Source organism: Podarcis tiliguerta, assembly GCF_965153285.1.
Source record: "Podarcis tiliguerta genome assembly, chromosome: 8".
NCBI classification, from domain to species: Eukaryota; Metazoa; Chordata; class Lepidosauria; order Squamata; family Lacertidae; genus Podarcis; species Podarcis tiliguerta.
In genome coordinates, this window is record NC_139541.1 from 78,245,721 (window position 1) to 78,273,695 (window position 27,975).

At 49.0% G+C, this 27,975-nt stretch overlaps 1 protein-coding gene across 2 annotated transcripts; it reads right to left on the reverse strand.

Annotated features, from left to right (window-relative positions):
- Positions 1-1,021: 1,021 nt before the first annotated feature.
- On the reverse strand, positions 1,022-27,302 carry CLASRP (CLK4 associating serine/arginine rich protein). 2 transcript variants are annotated; one of them, XR_014514733.1, is made up of 21 exons: positions 27,196-27,299; positions 25,927-26,041; positions 24,678-24,775; positions 24,430-24,531; positions 23,309-23,388; positions 22,253-22,337; positions 21,350-21,495; positions 20,100-20,196; positions 17,569-17,647; positions 17,214-17,287; positions 16,840-16,881; positions 15,091-15,336; positions 13,486-13,743; positions 12,388-12,570; positions 10,097-10,140; positions 6,359-6,419; positions 6,174-6,232; positions 5,086-5,132; positions 4,888-4,970; positions 3,368-3,392; positions 1,022-1,233 (listed from the first exon to the last, which is right to left on the reverse strand). XR_014514733.1 is itself a non-coding variant. In XM_083455258.1 (21 exons), the coding sequence occupies exons 2-21, from the start codon at positions 26,023-26,025 to the stop codon at positions 1,191-1,193; spliced, it is 1,947 nt and encodes a 648-aa protein (XP_083311384.1). In that variant the 5' UTR covers positions 26,026-26,041; positions 27,196-27,302; the 3' UTR covers positions 1,022-1,190. The 2 variants fall into 2 exon arrangements, 1 of the variants encoding a protein (XP_083311384.1); XM_083455258.1 differs by having other exon boundaries at positions 10,101-10,140; positions 27,196-27,302.
- Between the last annotated feature and the right edge of the window lie 673 nt (positions 27,303-27,975).

The window sequence follows — 27,975 nt, forward strand, 5'->3', positions numbered from 1 at the left end:
GTGGAAATTCTCAGCTGCTTCAGCTCAGATGAAAGTGAATGAAGGGGCCCTTAATTTTTTAAAATATGCATTGCAGCTCAGTTCAAGCTTGCACACAGGCCTGACTTTTTTGTTTATCCTTTTGAGTTTATCATAAGCCATCATGAAATATCCAGTTAGCCTACTGACCGCTGAGGACTCCAAGCCTCCTGGTCCCAGCCACGGTGCTTTGATTCACACTGAGTTACACACAGAGAACAGGATGCTGCCCTAGGTAGGCTTTTGATTTGATCCAGCAAGGCTTTTGTGTCCATAGAAGGGACCCCTGGTTCATTTGTGCCTGCCCTTGGACTTAGGTCACTATATTTCACTCTAGCACCCTGACTAGGGCTGGGCGATACAACATCCAAAAACTGGTGTGAAGTCAATTTTGTGATACCAGTTTCATAATTTTTGACCTGCCAACACATCTCAAATCATGATTGTGTGTGTGCGCTCGCTCTGCAAAAATCCCAATGCCTCTCTAGATTATTGCAGCCTGTTAACTCTGCCAGCTCAGCTCTCCCCTGCCTCCTGCAGGGGAAGTGAATGACAAGAACAGGCACCAGCAAAAATCACAATGCAGGAAAAACCGTGAAGCCAGCCAGTGCCTTGACATAGCTCCATCCTTCTTTCAGACACCATAATATCACTTTACCACAATGTTTAGCTGGCGATATATCGCAGTGTTGAAAACCATGTCTCACCCACCCATCATTGGTGGGGAGAAAACCCCCTAAAGTAGGAGCAGGCTTGATTATCACATAGTAGTTGCTCTGATTGGTGCCTGTGCATTTTGCTTCACAACTTTTGAGCTGAGAGGCTTATTCCCAGGCTGACTCTGGATGCAAGCAGAAGCCCCTGGACTTCCCCATCCTCACTCCTTGCTGCGCATGATCTCCACAGGGCTTATCACACACAGCTTTGGGATGAAAGGAAGCGCACGTCCTTAGAAGCTCCTACCAAAGTCTTTCCGAAAGGGAGCAAGACGGTTCTGTGCAGCTGAAGGTGCTCGTCAAGAGACGACCGCTTCTGGTTTTTTATTTATGTATTTATTTAGACAGCATAGAAACAAAAACCAGCAATGTACAGCGTTATTACAGGATTACATGAGGCCTGGTGAACCAGCTGGGCGGGAGGCGGGCAGCGTGGCACTGAACCAGGAACAGCTTCTAGTGGCGGTAATGAGGGCTCCGAGATCGGGACCGCGAATGCCTGTAGGAGGCAGAAGAACAGGTCACATGAGAACTTAAGGAGAAACCTACATACCGTATTTTTCACTCCATAAGACGCGCCTGACCATAAGACGCACCTAGTTTTTAGAGGGGGGATGCAAGAAAAAAAGTATTCTTTAAAGGGAGCGCTGAGCAGAGCCTGTATGCATCCCAGGCTCTGCTCAGTGCTCCCTTTCACGAGCTGTGTGGGGCTGCCCTCTGTCCCTTCTCTGTCCCTGCGTGGGGCTGCCCTCTGTCCCTTCCCCCACCTCCCGCAAAAGCCAGAAGGGCAGCCCCTCTGTCCCTTCCCCCACCTCCCGGAAAAGCCAGCAAGCGCCGCGCGCTCTTTAAAGAGCCGTGTGGAGCATGTGTGCAGCTCCTGGGGGCTTTTCCCCGAAAAGGGAGAAGGGACTGACTGGCTGCCCTTCTCCCTCCTTGGGGAAAAGCCCCCAAGAGCTGCACACACACTCCACACGGTTCGAGCACCGAGCAGAGCCTCTCACCTGCATTCGCTCCATAAGACACACAGACATTTCCCCTTACTTTTTAGGAAGGAAAAAATGTCTCTTATGGAGCGAAAAATACAGTAGTAAGAGTCCCACAAAGTCACAATTCCCGTTGGTGGTAGATGATCGCTCTGTTAAGCACTAGCCAGAGCCAACACAACGTAGCAGATAAGAACGTTGAACTTGATATGGGGAAGTGGTTGAGCACTTTTAATTGCTGAGCCACAAAGCCCACAGTGGCTGGCCTTGGGGAAAGTCTTCCTCTGCGTCAGCTGCATTTTATAGGGGTTTTGTGAAAGTAAAAAAATCAGAAGGCCTAATACTGCAATGCACCAAGCTGCTTGGAAGCAGGGCAAAGCACATTCCACTATGCATGTACTTAACCATGTTACTTGTACAAAGAGACTTCAAGGGCACTTAATGACAACTCATAAGTTCAGAACTAGTCACTTGGGTCTTAATAAAGAGAATGGCTTCCTGTCCCCTGACAGATGTGGACACAATCATCCCAGCAATGCTGAAATAAGTTATCACCTCTCCACCACTTGCAGAGGCTTCTCGTGCCTACTGTTTCCCTCGTTATTAATATTTAGGCAGAATTTATAAACATTGCTGTTCACCCAGATGCTTGTTGGCTGAAATATATTATTCTTGGCAACTCTGAAAATTATTTAGCTGGGAAAATATTCTGCCGTTTTTTTAAAAAAAATATCCTTTGCATTGTTTTTGCTGTTTTGTTGTTTACTACCCCAGGCTCCTTTGGGAGGAAGGGCAGGAGAAATAGCTAAAGACAATACAGAACATGCATCTGAAAGCTCGGACCGAATGACCACAAACTCTTACTTTTTGCATCTCACTGCGATTCAGTTCCTGCCTTGCATTTTTCTCCTTTAAAATTAAGCACACACGTGGGTGGGTGCAAACACAAGCAAGCACAACTATACATATATAGTTCTGTGGACCACCCTGAGACTTCTGCCTATGGGGTGGTATATAAATTCAATAAATAATAATAAATAATACATACACGCACGCACCCTGCGAACTTGAGATTTCATTTCCTGCACCTAACAAAGTAGGCTTGTGTCCATGAACATATGAAGCCTATTGCTCATGCCTTAGCAAATCTAAGACATGAAGGTGCCAAAGGACCCTTTGCGAACTGTTACAGTGGCTGGGGAACATCTGCAGCCTGAAAGGGATCAGGCAGGCCTCAAGTTCAAAGTACCGTATTTTTCGCTCTATAAGATGCACCAGACCACAAGACGCACCCGGTTTTTGGAGGAGGAAAACAAGAAAAAAAATATTCTGAATCTCAGAAGCCAGGACAGCAAGAGGGATCGCTGCGCAGTGAAAGCAGCAATCCCTCTTGCTCTTCTGGCTTCTGGGATAGCTGCGCAGCCTGCATTCGCTCCATAAGACGCACACACATTTCCCCTTAGGAGGGAAAAAGTGAGTCTTATAGAGCAAAAAATACGGTATTTAAATATTTCAGGCAGCTCAGAGGAAGAAATGCAGGTTCTGAAAGGCGCCCCTATCTCCACCTCTGCTCTGTTTTAAAAGCTCAGTGAGAGGCCTACTTCTATCTCCCTTTCGCCACTAGAGTCGATAAGCAAAAGCAAAATTTACCTCCTTGAAGAGCTGTAGTCTCGACCTGCAAGACAAATGGGGGGAAAGTCAAGAACCTCCAAATTACATTTCCGGAACTCTCCGCGTTTGCCTATTTAGGCTAAATCTGTTAATCTCTTAGCAAGCGCAGTAGAGGAAGGGAAGGATGTGAACCTTGAGCCATTAAGAAGCAGAAAAATCACGGAGACCCTCTGGTGCCCCTGAGGTTCGGTCAGCCTTTACAAGGGACAAAGCCTCTTGTTGTGGGACAGTCCCTGCTCTATGGAACTCCCTGCAAACAGAGGTTTGGCAAACCGTCTGGCAGGAATATTTGCTTCCTTCTTTCAGGGTCCCAAAGCCTGCAGAAAAGCGAGTCAGGGATGAATCGGCTATGGGGGACCACCTAATTCTCTTGCTAATAAGGTAAGGTAAAGGTACCCCTGCCCGTACGGGCCTGTCGTGTCCGACTCTGGGGTTGCGCGCCTATCTCGCTTAAGAGGCCGGGGGCCAGCGCTGTCCGCAGACACTTCCGGGTCACGTGGCCAGTGTGACGAAGCTGCTCCGGCAAGCCAGCACCAGCGCAGCACACGGAAACGCCGTTTACCTTCCCGCCATAAGGCGGTACCTATTTATCTACTTGCACTTAGGGGTGCTTTCGAACTGCTAGGTGGGCAGGAGCTGGGACCAAACGACGGGAGCTCACCCCGCCGCGGGGATTCGAACCGCCAACCATGCGACTGGCAAGTCCTAGGCGCTGAGGTTTTACCCACAGCGCCACCCGCGTCCCTTTCTCTTGCTAATGGTCACACCTAAATCTTTATGAGGGTGGAATTCATTACCCCAGTGTCAGAGCAGAGGTTGGACGGCCCATTTGTCATGGATGCTTCAGTTGAGATGCCTGCATTGCGGGTGGTTGGACTAGATGATCCTAACTCTACAATTCTATGACAGTTGTGTGTGTTTTTTTTTTAAGTAAGAGTCAATCTGCAAACGGTGAAGTACAGTGGTACCTTGGTTCTTAAATTTATCCGTTCTGGAAGTCCGTTGCAAAACCATGGTGCACTTTCCCACAGAAAGTAATGCAAAATGGATTAAACCATTCCAAACTTTTAAAAACAACCCCTAAAACAGCAATTTAGCATGAATTTTACTATCTAATGAGACCATTGATCCAAAAAAGAAAGCAATAAACAATGTACTGCAGTCACACAATTCATCAATCAGTAGCTGAACTGGGTTCCATATAAAAAGGTAAAGGGACCCCTGACCATCAGGTCCAGTGGTGACCGACTCTGGGGGTGGTACTCATCTTGCTTTATTGGCCGAAGGAGCCGGCGTACAGCTTCCGGGTCATGTGGCCTGCAGGACTAAGCCGCTTCTGGCGAACCAGAGCAGCACACGGAAACGCTGTTTACCTTCCCACTGGAGCGGTACCTTCTGGGTGAAGTTCTTTTATCTCTGTAGGGACCTCATTGTCAAAGTCGGACCCCCAAAATAATGATCTTTCTCCAGTGTTTCACAACAACCCCATTGCCACTCACTGTAACGTGGGGAAGGAGACCGACTCTGCCGGCTGTACTGCCGCTCCCACTCCTCTCGTTCCTTCTCCCGGCGCTCGCGCTCCCTGCCAAGGAAAAATGCTGCAGATTTAGCAGGCAGGCAACTAAGCCACTCCCTCCCCCCAATGCTCCCCCACTGCTCTGTGCCAGGAGGGACAAGGAAACCCCCAAAGGCATTACTTCATCCGGATCTTCCTAGCCATGGCACGCAGCTCGTCTTCCCGCTCCTGGAAGAGACGAGATAGCACATGCCAGTCAGCCAAAGGGTGAACACCACGCAAGGCAGACAAGCCAAGGGTGAACTTGGCAAACGGTATGCTCTGAAGCGAAAAAATGGAAATTCTGCAAGTGGAATAAAAATTCTGCATCCTTGAAAGCCATGGTTTGCTTCGCCTCGCTAAGGACCGTTTGAACATCCAAACGCCCAGCCCGGTAGACTATCGTAGCAACAGACCACAATGTGAAACCGTGCTGTTTTCTGTTGGCTTGCTTTTAAGTATGGTTTGGCACTATGCCTGAACCTCAGCAGTCTGGTGTAACCATGGTTTGTTGGCCAACTCGCCAAGTTACAAAGCAAGCAAGAGCTGTTAGAAAATAAGTGAAACCAAAGAAATAAGCTGTGGCTTGCTTGCTCATCTGTGAGACAACTTGCAGTTTTTGTTGAAGAAACCATGGTTAGAAGAAACCAGGGCACAGCACTGTAAATGAACCCTGCCTTTAGTGTTGCAACCTTGTCTTAGAATCATAGGGTTGAAAGGGACCATGAGGGTCATCTAACCCAAGCTCCTGCAATATAGGAAACCTTTTGACCAACATAGGACTCGAAGTCACAACCTTGAGATTAAGAGTCTCATGCTCTACTGGCTGAGCTGGCAAGGCTTACTACACAACAACGGGAAACTCAGCCTTTAATGTCATCAACCTGGTCCTGCAGAACACACTGCCAATAGAGGTTCAGCGAGGGTTTCAACTTTTAAATGCCTGCTGAAAACTTTTCCAATCCATCAGGTTTCTGCAGACAATTAAAAATGCCTCCTTCCGTAATACCCAACTGCCTTCTGACTTGTAACTTTTTATACGGTTTTTATAGTATGGTTTTATGCACAACTGTTGCAAATTGCTCTGAGATTTCTTCTCATGAACAGCGGTACATAAATATTTTTTATGCATCCCAGTTAGCATTTGTCCATTCCAGCTGCATTTTAAGTTTATTCCACTTGCAGAATGGGGCTTTTCAGACCGCAGAATTCAGTGCGCCTGCCAGTTACCTGTCTTTCGTGTTCCTGCTGCATCATCTTCTCCTGGGCGGCCTTTTTATCTGCTTTGACTGAAGAGGCAGAGTGGGGAATATGAGCGTGTGCAACAAACAGGTCAAAAGAAGGAGATGGCTCCCCTGTGTCGCCCGCCCGCCCTCCCACCACCCCAGCCAGCGTCCTCCAGCCCAGATGCTTACACTGCCGGTTAAGCGCCTTCTGCATGCGCAGCTTCAGCTTCTCCTGTGGGGTCAGCTTTGGCTACAAGCGGAAGGCAAACAGAAAGGTGTTAAGAGGTTGCCCCTCCCTTGGCCTGAGCTCACAGTCAAACGAGTCTGGGAGAAGGCATACACGGGGAGAAAAGGGCCTTGGCGGAGGGACCCTATATAATGTATTTCTGCACACAACATCTGGAGGGAGGAAAAGAGAGATAGCCATGAACCAGAGTCCCACTTTCAAGCAAGGAAGAGTAGGCTGAGCTCCAGGGGACTCACCAGCAGCACACCCTGCTCAAGGGGGCTGTGCTTCCCCCAGCAAGAAGAGGGAGGCCATCTCCCCAGGATATATAGGAGGAGAGCCAACCGAGGCCTATGGGCTCCTTTGCCTGTAACGATCAGGAGCCAGGCGCTTTCAACTGAAGAGGATTAATTTTTCTAAAGGAGGAGCGTTTCAGGTGCGGAAAAGGAAGCTGGAGCCTGCAGGAAGGGAAAACAGTCCCTGGCAATCTAGACTGGGCCATTCCCAAGGAGGTGGCGGTAGTGTCAGGAGTGCTCTGATGTCAGGAGTGCTCTGATGGTGTTTCCTGCTTGGCAGGGGGTTGGACTCGATGACCCTTGTGGTCTCTTCCAACTCTATGATTCTATGATTCTAAGGAATCAACTTAACACACATTGACAGGGTACTGAAATCCACCCCAACCCCAACAAGCTTGTTCAGCAGACAGTCACGGCGACTGGGCATCCAAGTCAATGGATAATGCTTGCTGGTACTCAATGGCCTTGAAAAGGGCAGGCCGGAGAGCTGAATTTTGCATTTCGCAGGCAGCCAGTAAAAATTGTTAAGGCCAATAACTTTCGAAGGGTTCTTTGCAAAGGTGGGCTTCCATCTGCTTCTCCTCCACTCTGTCCTGTGGCTGGGCTAATCCTCAAGAGAACACAGGGGTTCCCAACATCCTCTGTGCGGTGCTTCCGAGGTCTCTGGTATGCAGTACCCCACCCCAACCATAAGCCCTGAGAACCCCCACCTTTCCATCTAAAAAGAAGAAGAAAAGCCAAGGTTCTAGCACTCGCGATTGCTAAAACAAAGCCAAAACACCAGACACAAGCAAACAAGCCCTGCCCCACCCAACGCTTCATTAAGTGGCTGAAATTTAGCCTTTCAGAACCTCTTGGTGACTCTCGACCAAATGTGTTAATTGTCTTCACCGGGAAAATACTGTTGGGAGAAAATCTCATTGGGAGATGGGACGGTTCTGCCTTAGGGTACAAACGCACACAAGCAAGTCGCGGCTGGGTGCTGCAGTCATTGAGCAAGGATCCCCACTGTGGCTCAGCCAGTCCTATGCTGTCACCCATGATGGGACGGCTCTCATGATGAGGTTCCCATACGTTTGCACTGTTTGAAGAACGTGGACTATGGGGCCAGCACCTGCACACCCCCCCCCCCCGTGCCAGGACAAGCAGCTGTGAAGGCAGCTCTGCACTAGACTCCCACCCCCCACATATTTACTTTCCATGCCAAAGTAGGGACATGGGTGCCCACCTGTGAGCATCAATTCCAACAGCTACCACTACTTCCTAAAGACATGCCCAGACATAAAGAAAACTAACCCAAGGGCACTCCCTGAGCAAGCCCAGTTTAAAACAAAGAGAACTTGAACTGGAAGAGTTAAATAAGCTGCGAAAAGACAAGAAAGCCACATTTGCAGTATGCCTTGGGAGACCTGGCTTTACATTTTGAGAGATGGGGAAAGAAACAGTAGATTTGTTAAACTATGCCCTAAAATCGAGAGGTTTTGCTTCCTTCCTTGAGCTTCTGAAGAGCTGCAGGCATCGTTCAGATCTACAAGTAGTTTCCCCCCCTACGAATTCCAACAAGGAAATCGGCTAGCAAATAACTTCCTTTGCTTTAGGCTCCAGCCCAAGCAAGATCAAATTTCACCGACAACCCAACCCCACCTCCCCAATGGCTCAGCTGCCTGCTTGGATAAGCGATCTCTCTGGAAGGTGAACCTGTGGCTTTCCGCATTGATTTTTTAAAGCTCTATACCAACTTTTCATGCCTTAAGAGTTGAAAGCAAGCAACGTTTGAGCGGGGGTGGCTGTGCTCTGCCACGGACACCAAAAGCAGGCAGGAGTCATTTCTAGAAGAAGCACAATCTTTGAGGGAGCAAGCGGACACCGTAACCGAGATAACAAACGTAGTGCTGTCGAAAACTCCCTTCAGTCGTGCAGTGGCTTGAGCTAGGGCTAAAAACCTCCTGCGTGCATAAACGCCACCACCCATACCTCAAATCTGTCTTGCTGACACCATACCCCATTGTTTAAATGCTCAGGGAATTCCATGAGATGTCAGAAATGCTCGCGCTGGGGCCACTCACAGCTCCCAGTGGCGCTCTCTGGGACTGAATGCCCACTCAATTTGTATTGATAACGGGGGACACTGTCTACGTGTTTCTCTTAACCCAGATCAAAAAGAGGTCCTTGGTTGTGCCAGAGGTTGCCAACACTTTCAGGTCACTCCTTGGATACTGAACCAAGGATCAGGAGGCATTACTCCAGGATAGTCCACGGAAAGCCACTCAAGACGAATCAAACATCTGGAGGGCACCCTGTTGGCAATCCCTAACATCAGCTTTAAGGCCCGGCTTGGGGAGGAAACGCTTTTGGATGGCGTTGTTTGGGGAAAGGGCATGTGACAGCTGTTGCTTTTTCATTTCCCCCCTCTATTTTTCAATATCTCATTGCTGCTTTGTTTATTACTTCTCCTAAATGGTTTCTGAAACTTTTGTTGTTTTAATACACTGTTAGCTACCTTGAGCCCACCGAAGAAAGGCAGGGTATGAAGAATTTAATAAATGAAGGAGGAGGAGTAAATCCTAAACCGCCCCAACCGCCAGGGGCAAGGATGCATGGAGGCTGGCCCAAGGCACAACTCCACCCGGCTTTCCCATGACAGATGCTTTCCCAACGGGCTCACGGTTGGGTAGGAAGACAGCTCAGCAGCACCGCCATGTTTCTTTATACGCACACTGGTTTCCCATGCGGTGGGGTGGGAACAGGCAGGGCATTTCAGGGGAAACGGAGCCACAAAACACGGAAGGAAAAGGCTTCAAGGAGAAGCAAGATCTGGTTTTGGTCCCAACAGAGGAAACCACCAGAAGCCAGGGCTGCATGGCAGGGGCAGTGCAAAAGGGCAGGCTAATGTACAAGTGTCAACAAGAGAGAGAAATCCAAGTTAACAGGTAAACCCATGCATTCACAAACACACACACACACACACACACACACACACAGAGAGAGAGACAGAGAGAGAGACAGAGAGAGAGAGAGACAGAGAGAGACTGACTCCCCCAAAGAGACAACCCCCGGTATGAGATTCTAGACCAGGTCAGGAAACCCCCCTCCAAAGCAGCTACCCACCCACCCCCTTTGGCAATACCAAAAAGTTAAACCCCCAACGTTAACACAAACTTCCCTGGAGACCCAACCCCCTCAACACTAGCCTGACAAGGTCCAAATTTAAAAGACGGCTTCCTGGTTTGGTAGCACCCTAAGGAGGTGCTCAAGAGCTACATTCTGACCACGTCTGAAGCAGTCAAGTGTGGCCATCCAAACTCTACAAAACAACAACCCTTTATTTTCCCTGCATCTCTATTAAGTTTCCCTGAGTCTTTTTCTGCAGTGATGGAAATTAAGAGGTGAGGTTTAAATTCTTACTGACTTTGGCAGCTCCTGTCTCTTTACCACCGGCAGTTTCAGCCCTGGAGAAAAGGGAGGGAGAGAAGATAAACCAGGTTATATTTGTTGCAGCAGCAGAAGAAAGACGGGTGCCCACTCTGGGACAGGAAGGGGTATGAACGTCAGTACAGACAAAAAGATGCTCAGATGCACCTGCTGCTAAAGGAGCACCTTTTGCTGCAGAGGCTGCTATTTCTATTCCCAGATTTTATTAGCCACTGTGGACCCCTGAGCAGAAGAAACCTGCTTGGCTGCAGGAGTTGCCGGAAGGAGGCATACAAGGCACCATAAAACCGTCTTAGGGACCCCACTCTGGTTTTGTGTAGGGTTTACTCCTTAGCCTTTCCTTCTCCGGAAAATATCCCACAAGGCAGCACAGGTTTCAGATCAGAGTCTTCCTTCTCCTAGAAGGGTTCCTTTTTCAGGTTGATATACAGTGGTGCCTCGCAAGACGAAATTAATTCGTTCTGCGAGTCTCTTCGTCTAGCGGTTTTTTCGTCTTGCGAAGCAACCCTATTAGCGGCTTAGCGGATTAGCGCTATTAGCGGTTTAGCGGGTATTAGCGGGTATTAGCGGGTATTAGCGGCTATTAAAGGCTTAAGGGATTAGCGGATTAGATGCTAAAAGGCTATTAGCGGTTTAGCGGCTTAGAAAAAGGGGGTGGGGAGCGGAAAAAAATCTCAAGACTCACAAGACATTTTCGTCTTGCAGAGCAAGCCCATGGGGAAATTCGTCCTGCGAAGCGCATCGAAAAACAGAAAACCCTTTCATCTAGCGGGTTTTCCGTCTTGCGAGGCATTCGTCTTGCGGGGTACCACTGTACTATTGTGCTTGATGCTGCAGTGACTGCAGTGTTTGTCGCTTGCCAAAGCTATTGCAATTCTTTTGTGAGCCACCCTGAGCTCAACAATTGTTGTAGGAAAAAGCAGGCTGCAAACATTAAATTGAAATAATCATAATAATAACTTTTTTATTTATACCCCGCCCTCCCTGGCCAGAACCAGGCTCAGGGTGGCTAACACCAATAAAATTACAATAAAGCGTAATGGGGGGGGGGGGGGGACCAGTTAATTAAAATACGGGTTAAAATACAATTTGAAATGCAGCTTCATTTTAGTAGTAGCCCATAAATCAAAACCATAAGGGGAGGGAAACATAAGGCTCAGACTGAGTCCAAACCAAAGGCCAGGCGGAACAGCTCTGTCTTGCAGGCCCTGCGGAAAGATTTCAAATCCCGCAGGGCCCTGGTCTCTTGCGACAGAACGTTCCACCAAGTCGGGGCCAGTACTGAAAAGGCCCTGGGCCCTGGTTGAGACCAATCTAAGCTCCTTGCAGCTCAGGACCTCCAAAGTGGACCGTAAGGTCCTCCACGGAGAATACCAGGAGAGGTTATTTGTGGACCGTAAGGTCCTCCACGGAGAATACCAGGAGAGGTTAAAGCACAGAGCCTAGGGCTTGCCAATCAGAAGGTTGGCGGTTCAAATCCCCGAGACAGGGTGAGCTCCCGTTGCTCAGTCCCTGCTCCTGCCAACCTAGCATTTCAAAAGCACGAAGTGCAAGTAGATAGAGAGGTACCACTCCGGAGGGAAAGTAAACGGCGTTTCCGTGTACTGCTCTGGTTCGCCAGAAGCAGCTTAGTCATCCTGGGCACATGACCCAGAAGCTGTACGCCGGCTCCCTCGGCCAGTGAAGCGAGATGAGCGCCGCAACCCCAGAGTCGTCCGCAACTGGATCTAACGGTCAGGGGTCCCTTTACCTTTACCTAAGGTCCTCCATGGGGCATACCAGGAGAGGCGGTCCCGTAGGTACAAGGGTCCTAGGCTGTATAGGGCTTTAAAGGTCAAAGGTAAAGGTACCCCTGCCCATACGGGCCAGTCTTGACAGACTCTAGGGTTGTGCGCCCATCTCACTCAAGGAGGCCGGGGGCCGGCGCTGTCCGAAGACACTTCCGGGTCACGTGGCCAGCGTGACATCGCTGCTCTGGCGAGCCAGAGCCGCACACGGAAACGCCGTTTACCTTCCCGCTAGTAAGCGGTCCCTATTTATCTACTTGCACCCGGAGGTGCTTTCGAACTGCTAGGTTGGCAGGCGCTGGGACCGAAACAACGGGAGCGCACACCGCCGCGGGGATTCGAACCGCCGACCTTTCGATCAGCAAGCCCTAGGCGCTGAGGCTTTTACCCACAGCGCCACCCGCGTCAAAAAGTCAAAACCAGCACCTTAAACCTGACCCTGTACTCCAATCAAACCAGCCTGCACCCCTTGCTCACTTTTTCAGTTTCTCCCCTACAGCTGGGGAAGCCGCAGGCCTCAGCAGTTTCTCTCTGGCTGGAGACGCTGAGCGGCTGCGGCTCCGTGACTCGCTGTCGCTGCGGCTGCTGCGGCTGCTGCTCCAGTGCCTCCCTCCCCTGCCGCTGCTCCACCGGTAGCGTTCTCCAGACCGTGAATGGCTTCTAGGGATGAGAGAAGAAGCATGTTGTTGGGAATCGATTTCTCTCTCTCTCTCTCTTTTTTTTTTTTAATAATATTTATTAAATATTTTATGGTTATGAAAAAAGAGACAATAAAGAAAAACAATACATAGATTCAACAAACAATACATCAATAAAAAGATACAATACAACAATACAACAAAAACAAAACAAAAACATTTAAACACACATCCAAATTTCATGTCTATATCTTTCATTTGCTTATTTCCTCGACTTCCTCACACCTCCCTTTTTTGTATTCTAGTTCAAATTTGCTAATTCAACAAATCCTTTCCCTCTTCTTCAATTTTTGTTCTATAATTTATCCTAACACAATTTAACTTTAAATATTCCACTTTAACACATTTACAATTAATATTCATATAGTTCTTAATAACACTTCTGCTAAAACCATGTAAGTTCATTCCAATATTCTTCTAACATTCATTAATTTTGCAATATTTCTGTAAATATACTTTGAATTTTTTTCCAATCTTCCTCCATCGACTCTTCTCCCTGGTCTCGGATAAGAGTCGATGGAGGAAGATTGGAAAAAATTCAAAGTACCGTATTTTTCGCTCTATAAGACGCACCAGACCAAAAGACGCACCTAGTTTTTGGAGGAGGAAAACAACAAAAAAAAAATATTCTGAATCTCAGAAGCCAGAACAGCAAGAGGGATCACTGCGCAGTGAAAGCAGCAATCCCTCTTGCTGTTTTGGTTTCTGTGATAGCTGCGCAGCCTGCATTCACTCCATAAGACGCACACACATTTCCCCTTACTTTTTAGGAGGGAAAAAGTGAGTCTTATGGAGCAAAAAATACGGTATATTTACAGAAATATCTCTCTCTCTCTTCCCCGCCCCCCCAAAAATATCAGGAGCTCCTCCGACTCACCTGGACCTGCGGCGGGAGCCGTATCGCCAGCCCCGCTCGGGGGAGCGAGATCTGGAGTGGCGCCGGCCATCCCGCGAGCCTCCCGCCGAGTAGCGCCTCGTTCTGCTTCGGGACCGGGAGTACCGGTGGCTGCGCGAGCGGCCGTAGCGGCTAGCTCTGTGATAACCCCCGGCCCGGTGAGACCGCGAGCTGGAGCGCGAGCTGGAGGAAGAGGACGTCGACGACGTGGAGGAGGAAGAGGAGGAGGTGGAGCGTCGCCTGGAAAGAGGAGAGTCACGGCGCTGGATATTCACACGGCGCAGGCAGATCGGCAGGTGTGGGGAAAGTTGGGGGGGGCAGGGAGGATGAGAAGGTGCGGGAGGACCCCCCGGGAGGCCAAGACCCAAGTCCTGCCGACGGGTCCGCAAGTAGAGACAGAAGCTTCCAAATTAGCAACTACAGCGCCGGAGCTCAAAACATTCACATCTTCAACTTTCTCTCTTTGCGCTGCAGCAAGCAGAGCACACCAGAGGAGCAGGAAGGGTTTGGGAGACCCTGTGGGCTGCTGGGTTACTGCCAGATCTCACTGTAAACTCGCGGCAGCTCGGCATCCGTTCCGTTCCTGATCGTGCCAACTTTTACCTCTCCATGAATGGAAAAAAGCTTTCAATGGAAAAGATCTGCATGGAAACAGATTCAGAGGGAGAGACTGGGGGTGGGGTGGGCCAATGACTAAACTGTACGGATTCTTGCAGCCTCCCAAATCTCTGAGCGGTGAAAGACTGAACAAATGCTTCCAATATGCAATTGTGGTTTTGCCGGTTACGTCCCCGAGCTAGCAGTTAGTGATTTCACTGTTCTAATACCAAATCTATGGTGTAGTTGTCATATTGAGGTGGTTGACCTGGGATATACCACTTCAGACTTCCAAAAAAAAATTCCCTTCCTGCGGGAAACTGGCGTGGCAGGGAGAAAGGTGGCCTAGATCCTTTCTCCCCAACCTTTAAAACCATTTCCGCACCTGCAATCTTATGGGACACAGCCTACAAGTTAACCACCTCATCCTTTTGCAGTGTTCAATTTTGCCTGTTTACAAAATTTTATGTTTCAACTTGCAGTAAACCAGCAACCCAGGGCTATGGGATGCCCCAACCAAAAAGTACAACAGGGCCCATTTTAACTCAAGGCAGCCACACAGGGTCTCTGGCCTTCCTGCTTCCCTCAGTGAAACAACAGCAGCTACTGCTGCTCTCGTTGGAGAGATACAAGATGAGCCAGAAAGAAAAACCCCAGCCCCATATTCTCCCCCTGGTACAAAGCATGGCTGAGCCCGGCCCCCTTAACATCCCTTTAGCCAACCACCCTGAGGTTTCCCAGCATTCCACAGGAAGAAGGGAATCTCTACTTCCTCCCTCATTTCCCAGGGGAGACTCTGCAATGAACAGTCTGGCTTTGTGGGGATTGGCCCACAGGAGAGGCCAGTGGGAATGCAGTTCCCAAAAGTTGGTGGTCAAGGTTCTGAGCAGTCGGGGAGGATGGGAAAGAAAATAAGAAGTCAACCTTTGACCCTGGAATGGTCTCTGCTTTAAGGTTTGGGAAAGCGAGGCAGGTACGAAAGTTACCGACCGGGAGGAGGCGCTATGACCTGCCGCAGCGCTGCCCTGCTGCACTTGGCTGGAGCGTGCCTTGCCGAGGGAGGCGGGCTTCCGGGGGGCTCCTGCGGTTTGAGCGGCGGCGGCGGCGGCAGCAGCGGCGGCGGCTGCCTCTTCGTCACTTCCCCCGAAGCTGGTGATGAAGGTGATCTTCTCCTCATGATCCGGGGAAGGCGAGCGAGAGCGGGAACGGGACTCGGAAGAGGATTCCGAGGGCGATCTGACAGATCAAGGCAGATAATCAACTGAGGGTTACGAGCAGCATAACAGAGCAGCTGGGCATTCCACTTGCTCTTTACCAGACACCCCAACAAGATTGAGGAATGCAAAATTCAGGTGTTCAGGAGCGTTGAGGATTCCTGCTCTGCGCTAAGCCATCTGGGTGATGCAGTCTTGCTTGTGGACGTAGCTTGTCTGAACAGACCAAAACCCACCTAGCCCAGTGTCCTTTTGAGAGAGGCCCAGCAACCAGCAGGCATTATTAAGTGGACTACAGTGGTGCCCCGCAAGACGAATGCCTCGCAAGACGGAAAACCCGCAAGACGAAAGGGTTTTCCATCTGCAGAGGCGCTTCGCAAGACGAATTTCCCTATGGGCTTGCTTCGCAAGACGAAAATTGACGAAAAAATTTGAGGGTTTTTTTTGCTCCAAAACCCCTTTTTCTGAATCGCTAAGCTGCTAAAAGCATTTTAGCAGCAAAACCGCTAATCCCTTAAGCCTTAAAAAGCCGTTTTTAGCCCTTAAAGTGCCAATAGCGCTAATAGCACTAATCCGTCAATGGGCTTGCTTCGCAAGACGAAAAAACCGCAAGACGAAAAGACTCGCGGAACGGATTCTTTTCGTCTTGCGAGGCACCACTGTACCAGCTACTTTCTCCCCACTTGTGTGATAGAGGATGGGCCAAGCCCCTGGAAGGCAGCCCAAGCCGGGCTCAGTGCAGCGCTAGCAAACTCTGTGGTGCAACGCAGCTTATGAAACAGCTGGGGAGCAAAACCGCCTTGGTCAAAACACAAAGCCATCAGCATGGAGTTTCCCCCTGCAAGGCAACTCAGAGTTATTTGCCTCACACTGGACCCCCAACTCTCTCTAAAACAAAGCGAAACACACACAGAGAGAGCATGTGTCCTGCAAGTACAGTCATACCTCATGTTGCATCCGCTTCAGGTTATGTGTTTTCGTGTTGCGTCCCACGGCAACCCGGAAGTACCGGAACGGGTTACTTCCGGGTTTCGCCGCTTGTGCATGCGAATCAGCGCTAAATCGCACTGTGCGCATGCACAAACTTTGGCTTTGCGTCAGTTCCATGTTACAGACCGGCCTCCGGAATGGATCCCGTCCGTAACACCAGGTTCCACTGTACAGATGTTTTGTTGAATGCGAATGAAAACCTTCCCTTCACCAACCCAAGGATTACGGAGGAACATGAGCTGGCAGCAGGATATCCAGCCTAAATTCCATGCCATCTGCTGCAACTGTGCTCAGTCCATGTCTTGCTGGCCTTTATATCCCAATGTTCCACTTCCAGCCTTTTACAGCAGCAAAGGTGCCTCAAACTATGCAAACACCACATTTTGGCTGTCTAGTTGACAGGGAACAGCCCATGTTGGCTTGTTTTAGAAACCCCACCAGAGAAACCGTGCGCCCACTGGGTGCAGGTATATGAAACTCCAAGAGTACGAACACCCACCCGCACACGGGGGGGGGGGCAGCTGCATCCACTCACCGTTTGTAAGGGTCATAGGTGGGACTGTCTCTCCGAGCATAACTGCAACGATAGGGGATTAAATGAGGACAAAACAGACACCGGTTCTAGAATCACAGAAGCATCCTGGGAGACTTGCAAAGGCCCAACCTCTCAGCAAATGCTTCAGCCCAACTCAAGGAGCACAGCCTATTTTTGCCCCAGCAGCCTTTCCTCCCTGCAGAGGCTGTCATACATGCTGCCCTTGTTGCATGGCCCTCACCCAGTGCCCTGAGCCGCCATGAGGGACAAAGGGAAAAGCATTCCCGGGTGCTCCCTCTCAACTCTTGTGGAGAGACAGAAATGCCCAGGCTCAACAGCGGCTGAATTGAGCCCCCATCTTCAAAAAGGCTTACCTCGGAGGACTGATTTTCCTTCCTTTCAAACGCTTCTCTCGGAATTCCCTCCTCTGTCTCCGAGAGCGGCGGCCCTGGAAAGAGGGATAGTCACAAGAAAGGCTCAGAAAATGCTCCCATTTTCTGTTTTCCCTGGAATAAATTAGGTTTTTTGGGGGGTATCCCACCCGCACCCCAAGCATGCTTCCATGAGGAATTGATGCTAAAGTTTCCCCCGCTGTTTAACCAAGATGAACCTCTTGGTCCAGCCAGTCGTAAATAGAGGAGATCACAGATGATCCCTTGGGGTAGCAAGACGGGGTAGGCAAGATGGAGAGGGCTTCTTAGCACTGCCCAGGTCCCCAGCTTTCCATACCGAGTACATGGCTTTCTCCTCCTCCAAGGCTTTGGCATGTTTGATGGCTTCTGCTTCCTCCTTGTCCTTCCGTAACATCCTTTCAGAAACAAGGGGAGGAAGCGGCAGGTGGGAGAAAGACAGGGATGCTTAGATTCGTGGGGGGGACACAGGCCTTCCAATGTCTTGCAGCAGCTATTCTAACTGGTATCAAGACATTCAGTGCTCCCCACCCCCCAAAAACACCCTCAATTTGGTACAAGAGCCTAGTGGCAAGCTTAGGCCTAGTTAGTAGTTCCGCCATTACTGCTAAAACCAGGCTCTCCTCCCCTATTCCCTCCCCCCAACCAAGGGGGAAAGGGCTGCTGTTCCCCTAAGCACAGACTTCTAGTACCTGTCCCCTTCAACTGGCCCTGTGATGACCTCAATGACATTACAGACAGCAGAATAACTCCCAACTGCAAGGGAAAGACGCTACTGCTTGCTAACACAGATCTACACATTTTATGCATGTGGTGTCAGAAAGAGGGTGGCAAGTTCTGAATTACGAGGTGTCTGCTTGCTTGGTTTCTGCAGCACAGCATTTTTATCCCATGAAAGGGGCCCTACAGGGTCACGTCTTAGGCTCAGCTAGGTCAGCCTCCACAATCCAGATGTTTTAAGACTACAACTTTAAGACTGACTTTTAAAGCCCTTCACGGCCTAGGACCCTCATACCTATGGGACCACCTCTCCCGGTATGCCCCACAGAGGACCTTAAAGTCCATAAATGGCAACACCCAAAGCTCCCAGGCCCTAAGGAAGTCAGATTAGCCTCAACCACAGCCAGGGCCTTTTCAGCACTGGCTCCGGCCTGGTGGAACACTCTGTCTCATGAGACCAGGGCCCTGCGGAATCTGATTTCTTTCCCCAGGGCCTGTAAGACAGAGTTGTTCCACCTGGCCTATGGCTTAGAATCAATTTGATTCCCTCCCCCTCTTTCTTTTTTCCTTTCTCCTCCTGTGAAGAGGCTGCATTTTAATGTTTTAATGTTGTTTTTTAAGTTGTATTTTAATCAACTTGTTTTTATTATTGGTTGTTAGCAGCCCTGAGCCCGGTCTTGGCTGGGGAGGGCGGGGTATAAATAAAATTTATTATTTTTTTACTACTACTACTATTATTATTATTACTACTACTACAACTGCCACCTTTCCTGGCCATCAGCCATGGCTGGCTGGGTCTGGTGGAAGGTGTAACCCAAAACACATGGAGGGCACCAGGTTGAAGTCCAGCAGCAGCAGCCAGTCAAAGAGAAGGCAACAGCCTCTCTTAAGGGTGGGTACTCTTTCAAGCAGAACCTAGACCACCTGAAAAGGTGACACCCCTCCTCCCCTGGGTTGTTCCCCAGCAACTGGTATTCAGAAGCAGACTTTCTCTAAATATGAAGCTTTCATTTACCTACCATGGGCAATAGCCACTTACAGACCTCTCCTTAAGAAATCTGCCTAATCCCTTTTGGCAAGCAGTAACCAGTGTGGCAGTTCTGAACCACCACTCCAGTTGGCTAGGCTGGCTAGAGCGGACAAGAGCTATAATCTGCAGCACTGGCGTCCAAGTCAGTGGCTATTCAGCACGGCCAGCAGGTGCATATTCTGCAGGTTACTTATGACTTCACAGAAGAAAAAAATTCCTCTCCCCTGCCCTGAACAAATTGCCAGAGCTCCTTGGCTGACCCCAAAATCTATTATGAGCGAAGGACAGGGGGTGATGGTGAGCTTACATAAAGGTAAAGGGACCCCTGACCATTAGGTCCAGTCATGGCCAACTCTGGAGTTGCGGCGCTCATCTCGCTTTATTGGCCGAGGGAGCCGGCGTACGGCTTCCGGGTCATGTGGCCAGCAATCCCACAGCAGTGCACGGAAATGCCATTTACCTTCCCGCCGGAGCGGTACCTATTTATCTACTTGCACTTTGACGTGCTTTCGAACTGCTAGGTTGGCAGGAGCAGGGACCGAGCAACGGGAGCTTACCCCGTGGCGGGGATTCGAACCGCCGACCTTCTGAATGGCAAGCCCTAGGCTCTGTGGTTTAACCCACAGCGCCACCCGCGTCCCTGGTGAGCTTACATATCCATTCTCTGAACCTTTCATAATTTTATAAGCTTCTGTCTTGGGGAAGGTGGTCTACCCCTTAAATTATGTTGGGTGCCCTTTTCAGCACCTTTTCTCAGCTCCATGACATTACCCAGCTGCCTTGCAAATAAACCCACGAAGTCACTGGCCTGCAAAGAGTTTTACCAGTCTCCTGTAGAGGAGAGACAGAGAGCTCCAGACCTTCCTAAATCGACCTGCTGCATTTCCATGCTGGCCACAGAGGAAGGATGCAATACTCTACCCCTCCTGCAGGCAACTCCTTGTCACCCATGGTGTTTAAAAATAAGAGGCTGGGTACCATGCGAGGTCCGGGGTAACCTAGGTGATGCATCAGCCACTGCACAAGCCCAACGCCATGGAAACGCCTGGCTGATGATGCAGAAGAGAAGCTCAGGAGCCCCGACAGAACAGGCATCTTACCGGACAAAGTCTCCCTCCGCCATCCCATAGGTGGTTGCCTGCTTGTTCAGGTCAGCCACTTGCTCCTGGTTCAGCTCATCTACATCGACTTCAACATCTGCAAGCAACACAAGGGAGCCAGTTGGAACCTGCACACTGAGGACCTTCATTTAACTAGGGATAATGTTCTCTGTGAGATTTCTCTTCTACTGATTTTTCCCATCCCTATGGAAACACACCTGGTGCCTTCATTATCAGTTTTCAGGCACCAGGCTAAGAACTTTTTCTTCCCTTAGGTCTATGGCAACTAAACTGGCCTCATCTTTTTGAGGGGTGGGTACAACCTGTCCCCTTTATGTTATCAGATGAGTACAGTGGTGCCTCGCAAGACGAAAAGAATCCGTTCCGCGAGTCTTTTCGTCTTGCGGTTTTTTCGTCTTGCGAAGCAAGCCCATTAGCGGATTAGCGCTATTGGCAGTTTAAGGGCTAAAAACGGCTTTTTAAGGCTTAAGGGATTAGCGGTTTTGCTGCTAAAATGCTTTTAGCAGCTTAGCGCTTCAGAAAAAGGGGTTTTGGAGCGAAAAAAAACTCAAAAATTTTCGTCAATTTTCGTCTTGCGAAGCAAGCCCATAGGGAAATTCGTCTTGCGAAGCGCCTCTGCAAACGGAAAACCCTTTCGTCTTGCGGGTTTTCCGTCTTGTGAGGCATTCGTCTTGTGGGGCACCACTGTATTTCAGATATTTTGCACTGTGGGTTTTAAACTGCATTAAATTTTACCCATTTGTATTTTTACCTTGTTAAAGTCGCCCTGAGCCTCTTTTTTTGCGCATGAAGCGACTAACGAACGTAATACCATTTTAGTTATTGTAAAGCTATCCAAGCCAACGCCACACGGCAATTCTGCATCGTCAAATCAACCTGTCTAGTCGGAAGCAAACCCTACTGAGTTCAATGGAATTTACTTCCAGGTGAGTATGCATAGGATCGCATCCTCAGTGGCAGGAGAACTCTGGGAGAAGTGGCTGAGGGTGGGGTGGCTGTGGGGGAAAATGCATGCGGCAGCAGATAGCTCTTGGGAAAGAATACAGGTCCCCATCTCCCACAGACCACCACCTACTGCACATGGATTAGGGGTGGAAGCATACATCATGTTCAGCACATCGTAAGTCAGGAAGCAGACTGGGGATACTGGGAGAGGACAATGGAGCACCGTCAGATCCCAGACTTTCTAAAAGCCCAATCCCAAACGCCCGGGGGCCTTGGAGACATACCAATATCAGGGATAACTTCATCCTCATCCGTGTTGCTGTCTTCTTCCGAGTCTTCCTCCTCTGTTCTCTTCTCAGACGGGTTCTCAAGCTCCGCCACCGTGCTGTCCTCGTACGTGTAGCCAATGGATGCCTTCTTCTCTGCTAACCTAGTTGGTCAGACCCCTCCCATTAAGTACACGCTGGGTGGAGTATGCAGCACAGACACCTGCGCTGGGATTCTAAAGCTTCCCCCGTCATCAAGCCATACCCCTCTTTGCAACCTTTCAAAGATGCAAAAGTAGGAGGGGGAAAGGAATACCTGGGCCTGCTAAATATAAAAATATACATTCACGTTGCCACTGAAATTCAAAAAGAATTTGAGGATTTCTTCTCGGAAGGAACTGCTTCATAAGGCTTTTGAGTAAAACAAAGACCCTAGTCATATTCCAAAGCAGGAGGGGGAAACCTCAGGCACAGGGGTGAAATGTGGCCCTTCACGTGTCTTATCTGGCCCTTGGATCTCTCCTCAGACTACAACCCTCACTGGCCTGCTTTGCCCTTCAATTGTTTTTCCAGGATTGATTGTGTCCTTGAACTCTGCTCATGCCTCTTGTCCTAATGGAGGACAGAGAGAGAGGTGTGAGTAGGTGTGTCCCCAAACTAGCCTATGGTGCAAAGGTAAATTCTGCATTTGTTGCTCCACCCACTTTTCCCCTGACCCCACCCAACACTAGCATGTGTCCTCTGCATGGAGGAGAACGTGGCCCTTGAGTTGAAAAGGTTCCTCACCCCTGTTCCGTACACATTCAACCTGTCCTCAATCCTCTGGGTAGGAGAAAGGAACCAGCTCAAACATACAAAAGGCTCCGGATCACGAGCTCTGCCTCCCTGACTGAACTCAGTCGAGCTTCCCAATACACTCACTTCTTCTTTTCGTCCTCGTTGGGCTTCTGGAGTCCCCCGTACAGCTCATCAATGTAGATCTGATACAGACACTGCTCCTCTGAGACTGGGGGAGAGAGAGAGGAGGAGATGGAGGTGAAGCAGACCAGAAATTCCACGGGTCTAGCGCAAGGAAGACTGCCTGAGAGGGCCGAACAACTCTCTGTTCCTCCATCCCCATCTGCTGACTCCCCCTCCCCTCCAATCCTGACACACCTAGGAAGGGGAAAGGGACCCGTTTCAGGCAGCAGGTAGCCAAAAGACAAGCAGATATGTTTGCGGAGAGGAACTGCCACCAGCCTCCCCAAACTGGTCAAGCAATGCTTCTCCGCAGCCTGCCTCCAGAACTCCCATGTTCTCTTCCCCTGTCACTCAAGGAAGAAACCACACCCCTAGGGGGAGACACAGGATGGTATCAGCAGGAGCTGGGAAGCAAAGAGTGACAACAGTGGTCCTTCCGCTCTCAGCGTGCACCAAGCAAGAATTTGTTCCTATCTGCAAACACACCTATGCTTACATCTCTCTCAGGCAAGCTGGTTTGAGCGTCTTCACAAATTTGCCGTACACAAGAGAGGCAGTTTATGGGGGGGTGTTGCTTCAGCTGGCTGGTCCCCCATCCCTGAATTGGACCGAGTACCAGAGAGTTTTTGGCATCTAGAGTTATTGCCTCCACCAGCTAAAGAGGCCACTCCTCCCAGCACTTGCAGGAGACAGTACTGTCTTATCTTGTCATTGAGGGGATGAGAGAGAGAGAGGCAGCAATATCCTGATCACGGGGACTCCAAACTATGTCATGGGTCTGACATACTGCAGCCCTCCCTCAATCTCGCCCATTTAAGGGATATAAGAGAAGGTAATCAGATCAGTTGTGCTTCCTGGTTACTAACCTACAAAATAATCTGGGGTGTAACTTATCAGCCTTCTTGGCAAACAGTAGCAGCAACTGCCACCTGAGCCAGAACCTTAAGGACAGAAGCTCTACTGTTTCCTGACATCTGCCCTAAGACAGAAGTAGAAAGAAAGTCAAAGGGAACTTACTGCCAGCGAAGTCGTTCTGCACCAAACCTCTATACCTTTCGTAGTTGCATTTCCTCTCATCAGACTCCTGTTCTGGGGTACTGGAGAAGGAAGAGGAAGAGGCTTAGGAAGAGGGATTAGAATGCTAAATATTATGACGACAATTTGTGGGGAGGGAACAAATCTGAGTTATGGTGCCTAACCCGTTGCTTAAAGCTGGTTGATGGCTGTGCATTTAGAATTTAACATAAACTTTGTCCTTTGTTTTTAAATGACACCTTTCTAGCCCACAGATTGAAGCTGTTTCCATTTGCATGTGAAGTATATGGTCTACCACTGAGCAAGGGCCCTCACCCCCACGTTCAAAGAAGTCAAAGGGGACCTCCTTTAGCATCACAGGATTAATTGCATGGTTCTTTGGACCCTAGCTTACAAAGCCAACTGTTAAAAGGATGGGAAAATGCTCCATGAAGGCATAAGCAAAAACATACAGGTCTGCATGTAACCATTCATTTGCTTAGCTGTTTCTAAGGGAAATCCCTGCACACATTTTTTGCATCACTTAGATATGAAGACAACCAGGGCATTTTACTTTAATAATGAAACCTCAATCCTTTCAACCATTAAAAAACATACCAAACAAGGTTAAAAACTAGTAGTTAGAGAATACCCATTAGCCTGCATAATTTTATGTTCATTTGCATAATACGGGAGCACAATTTTGGAGAAGACTCGCAGGCATTTCAAGTGCGAAATGGGTCCTTTCATAGCAAAATACCAGCCCACCCTCCTCTTCAGAAGTAGTACAGCAATGATCTGGCAGAGGAAATCCTCAAATCTCTCTTGGATAGCAACAAGGCTCTGTTGCCTCAAACTGTGCAGTACATTAATAGCCCAACTGTGCAAAGATTCTGGACAATTCTGGCCTTAACCTACCCGACATAAGAGATCCCACTATTTCGTTTAACGCTTGCTTGCCCCTTTCGAATGATAAAGTCAGGCGTCAAGCCTAATTATCCAAGCTCCTCTTTTCTTTGTTTTCAGCTTCCAATTAACCATTTCATTGTGCAAACAAAGCAAGGGACCCGAAGCAAGGGGCAATGCATCTCAGAATAATAATAAAAAGCAAATGAACGCCTTACATTGGGTTTAGCAGCGGAGGAGTATACATGGGGATGTAGTCCAGGTGGGCTCGAACATCAAACCGATCAATCATGTTGTTAGTATCCCCCTGCCATGGCATCCTGCAAGGGGCAAGATGTCAAGGGAAGGGGGTTAGAAGTCCTTCCAAAATACCCTCGGGGAGGAATCACATGACAAGGGCAGCCTCCCCACTCGTTTTCAGTAGACAAACTTCCACATTGCCAGCACAGAGCTGAAAGCTACTCACATATTCACAGGGCTTTCAGCTGCAAGAGCCACAGCAGAATCTAAGTGGACTTTGCAGGCACGGCCGTGGACCTGGAGGAACTGGGCGGGATCCTTTTTCTGGAAGAGAAGCACAACACAACAAGCTGTCACATTCCTAAGCAGACCGCAGCTTCATCTTGGCACAGTATGGTCTATGCTTATGGGAAGTGGCTTAGAATCATAGAATCATAGAGTTGGAAGAGACCACAAGGGCCATCGAGTCCAACCCCCTGCCAAGCAGGAAACACCATCAGAGCACTCCTGACATATGGTTGTCAAGCCTCTGCTTAAAGACCTCCAAAGAAGGAGACTCCACCACACTCCTTGGCAGCAAATCCCACTGTCAAACAGCTCTTACTGTCAGGAAGTTCTTCCTAATGTTTAGGTGGAATCTTCTTTCTTGTAGTTTGGATCCATTGCTCCGTGTCCGCTTCTCTGGAGCAGCAGAAAACAACCTTTCTCCCTCCTCTAGGTGACATCCTTTTATATATTTGAACATGGCTATCATATCACCCCTTAAGCTCCTCTTCTCCAGGCTAAACATGCCCAGCTCCCTTAGCCGTTCCTCATAAGGCATCGTTTCCAGGCCTTTGACCATTTTGGTTGCCCTCCTCTGGACACGTTCCAGTTTCTCAGTGTCCTTCTTGAACTGTGGTGCCCAGAACTGGACACAGTACTCCAGATGAGGTCTGACCAGAGCAGAATACAAAACTACAACTCCCATCATCCTTGGCCATTTGTCATACTTGCTGGGGCTGATGGGAGTTACAGTTATGGTAACATCATCATCATAATTTATTTGTACCCCGCCCACCTGACTGGGTTGCTCCAGCCACTCTGGGCAGCTTCCAGCACATATAAAAACATAGTAAAACATTAAACCTTAAAAAGCTTCCCTATATATGGCTGCTTTCAGATGCCTATACAGAGGCTCCTCACCTCTCCTTTGCAGGGCTTCAGATGAAGACTTTTGCAGTCCTTCCTGGAGATGGCAGGGACTGAACCTGTGACCTCTGCATATGCTCAATGAGTTCTATGAATTCTTATGAGTCACATCTTAAGAAGAAACCAGATGGTGCCATTCAAGAGCTGCTTGCTCCCCATGATTTCCCTTTCCCTTTCTCAAGGATGTGGAGAGAAAGGAGCAGGACAGAGAGAACTCCCTCATTGGGAACACTGGATGAAAAGGGAGGGTAGTCATGAGCAGAGCAAAAGAGGGAGACACTCACTATCTTTTCGTAATACTCTCTCCGGCGCTCAGCTCGCTTCTTGTAATCAACCATCATCCCCCGGAGCTTGCGCTCATGCTTTCGAGCTTCGTGCCACATCCTGCCCGCCTACAATCTGTTAGAGAGAAAAGGGCAAGAACAGGAGAGAAGATGACACCAAAACTGCACGGAGCAACATTCTCACACACGTACCCAAGGATCTGTTGCACCCAGAGCAAATGTAATGGTTTGATAACAGCATTAAGAGATCTCGTCGTGCATCAAGCACCTGAAAGCAGCAGGGAGAAAAGCGGCAGCTCCCAAAAATTGTGTCGGGACATGCTAGTGTGACATAAGAAATACAGTAAAATAAATTGAAGCCTCCTGTGAAGCCATATAAGCCAACCAACTAATAATAATAATAATAATAATAATAACAATAACAATAATAATAATAATAATAATAATAATTTATTATTTATTATTTATACCCCGCCCATCTGGCTGAGCTTCCCCAGCCACTCTGGGCAGCTTCCAACAGAACACTAAAATACAATAACCTATTAAACATTAAAAGATTCCCTAAACAGGCCTGCCTTCAGATGTCTTCTAAAAGTTTTGTAGTTATTTTTCTCTTTGACATCTGGTGGGAGGGCGTTTCACAGGGCGGGTGCCACCACCGAGAAGGCCCTCTGCCTGGTTCCCTGTAACTTGGCTTCTCACAGTGAGGGAACTGCCAGAAGGCCCTCGGGGCTGGACCTCAGTGTCCGGGCAGAACGATGGAGGTGGAGACGCTCCTTCAGGTATCCTGGGCCGAGGCTGTTCAGGGCTTTAAAGGTCAGCACCAACACTTTGAATTGTGCTGGGAGCCAGTGTAGGTCTTTCAAGACAGGTGTTATATGGTCTCAGCAGCCGCCAAGAGAGGAGGCTGCCCATGATGTTGCTTAGACAAGTTACTACTCTGGTCTTGCCTCCTTCCAAGCAGCCTCAGGTGGAGGCAACTAATACTGGCATCTCTGCGCATCATTAGTGGATTCAACCCTCCCCAATGTAGAGGTGTGGCAGAATCAGCCAGCCTCAGAGAACAATGCCTGCTTCACCTTGTGCAAATCATTTCTCTAAGTTTGCCTCCTTCAGATGGGGAGGAGTTGGATAGTAGAAGCACACTCTGAAAAGAAAACCTGTGCAGGTATAAGAGCGAAGTGGATGGCTGGGAAGAGTTGCAAGTCAAGGGAGCTTTGACTAATCGTACTGCAGCTGGAAGTCCTGACATGCAAAGCCAATACTCACTCAGAGCAGGAACTTGAGAAATGTCAAAATGGATGCTCTTCTTTTCACTAATCACAGCCCATGAAGAGATCGAAGACACTCTGTGTATCCAGGAGGGGTATCCTAGATAATTGTGAAGTCAGAATGGGTAAGAATGGTTGTGGGAAGAAATTTGCCTGCAAGTTCACCCACAAATAGAATAAAACATATTCATGTTGGAATCAAAACACGGAGTGCACAGCAATTTAACCCAAGTTATTGTGTATTGTGTACTGAGAGCCAGTGTGGTGTAGTGGTTAAGAGCAGTAGTCTCGTAATCTGGGGAACCGGGTTCGCGTCTCCGCTCCTCCACATGCAGCTGCTGGGTGACCTTGGGCCAGTCACACTTCTCTGAAGTCTCTCAGCCTCACTCACCTCACAGAGTATTTGTTTTGGGGGAGGAAGGGAAAGGAGAATGTTAGCTGCTTTGAGACTCCTTCAGGTAGTGTTAAAGCGGGATATCAAATCCAAACTCTTCTTCTTCTTCTTCTACCCAAGCAAATAGGCTGTAACTGGGAAGCCCCTTTCCACTGCATGGCGTCATTAACAAGGCTTGTATTGACTGCCCACGAAGGTAATCAATTTGTGAGGCAAAATACCCTTCTGTCTCCTGGGTCCTTGTGTAAAGAGAGTTTCCCTCACTCCCAAAATGAATCAGCACTGTCAAATTTTAATCAGCAAGGATGAAAAGTTAGTGACATGCTGCTTTATTTTTAATAGGTTGTTTTAGTTCTGGTCCATTACTAAAATAGTGAATAAAAA

What these genes read in the sequence shown, in the direction of transcription:
- CLASRP (XM_083455258.1), bottom strand. Translation starts at nt 26,025, where the DNA reads ATGTGGCACGAAGCTCGAAAGCATGAGCGCAAGCTCCGGGGGATGATG. An exon ending in GGTCATAGCGCCTCCTCCCG is followed by an intron (nt 13,744 to 15,090) that starts GTCGGTAACTTT and finishes TCCTCTTTCCAG; the next exon opens with GCGACGCTCCACCTCCTCCT. An exon ending in GGCTCCCGCCGCAGGTCCAG is followed by an intron (nt 12,571 to 13,485) that starts GTGAGTCGGAGG and finishes TCTCATCCCTAG; the next exon opens with AAGCCATTCACGGTCTGGAG.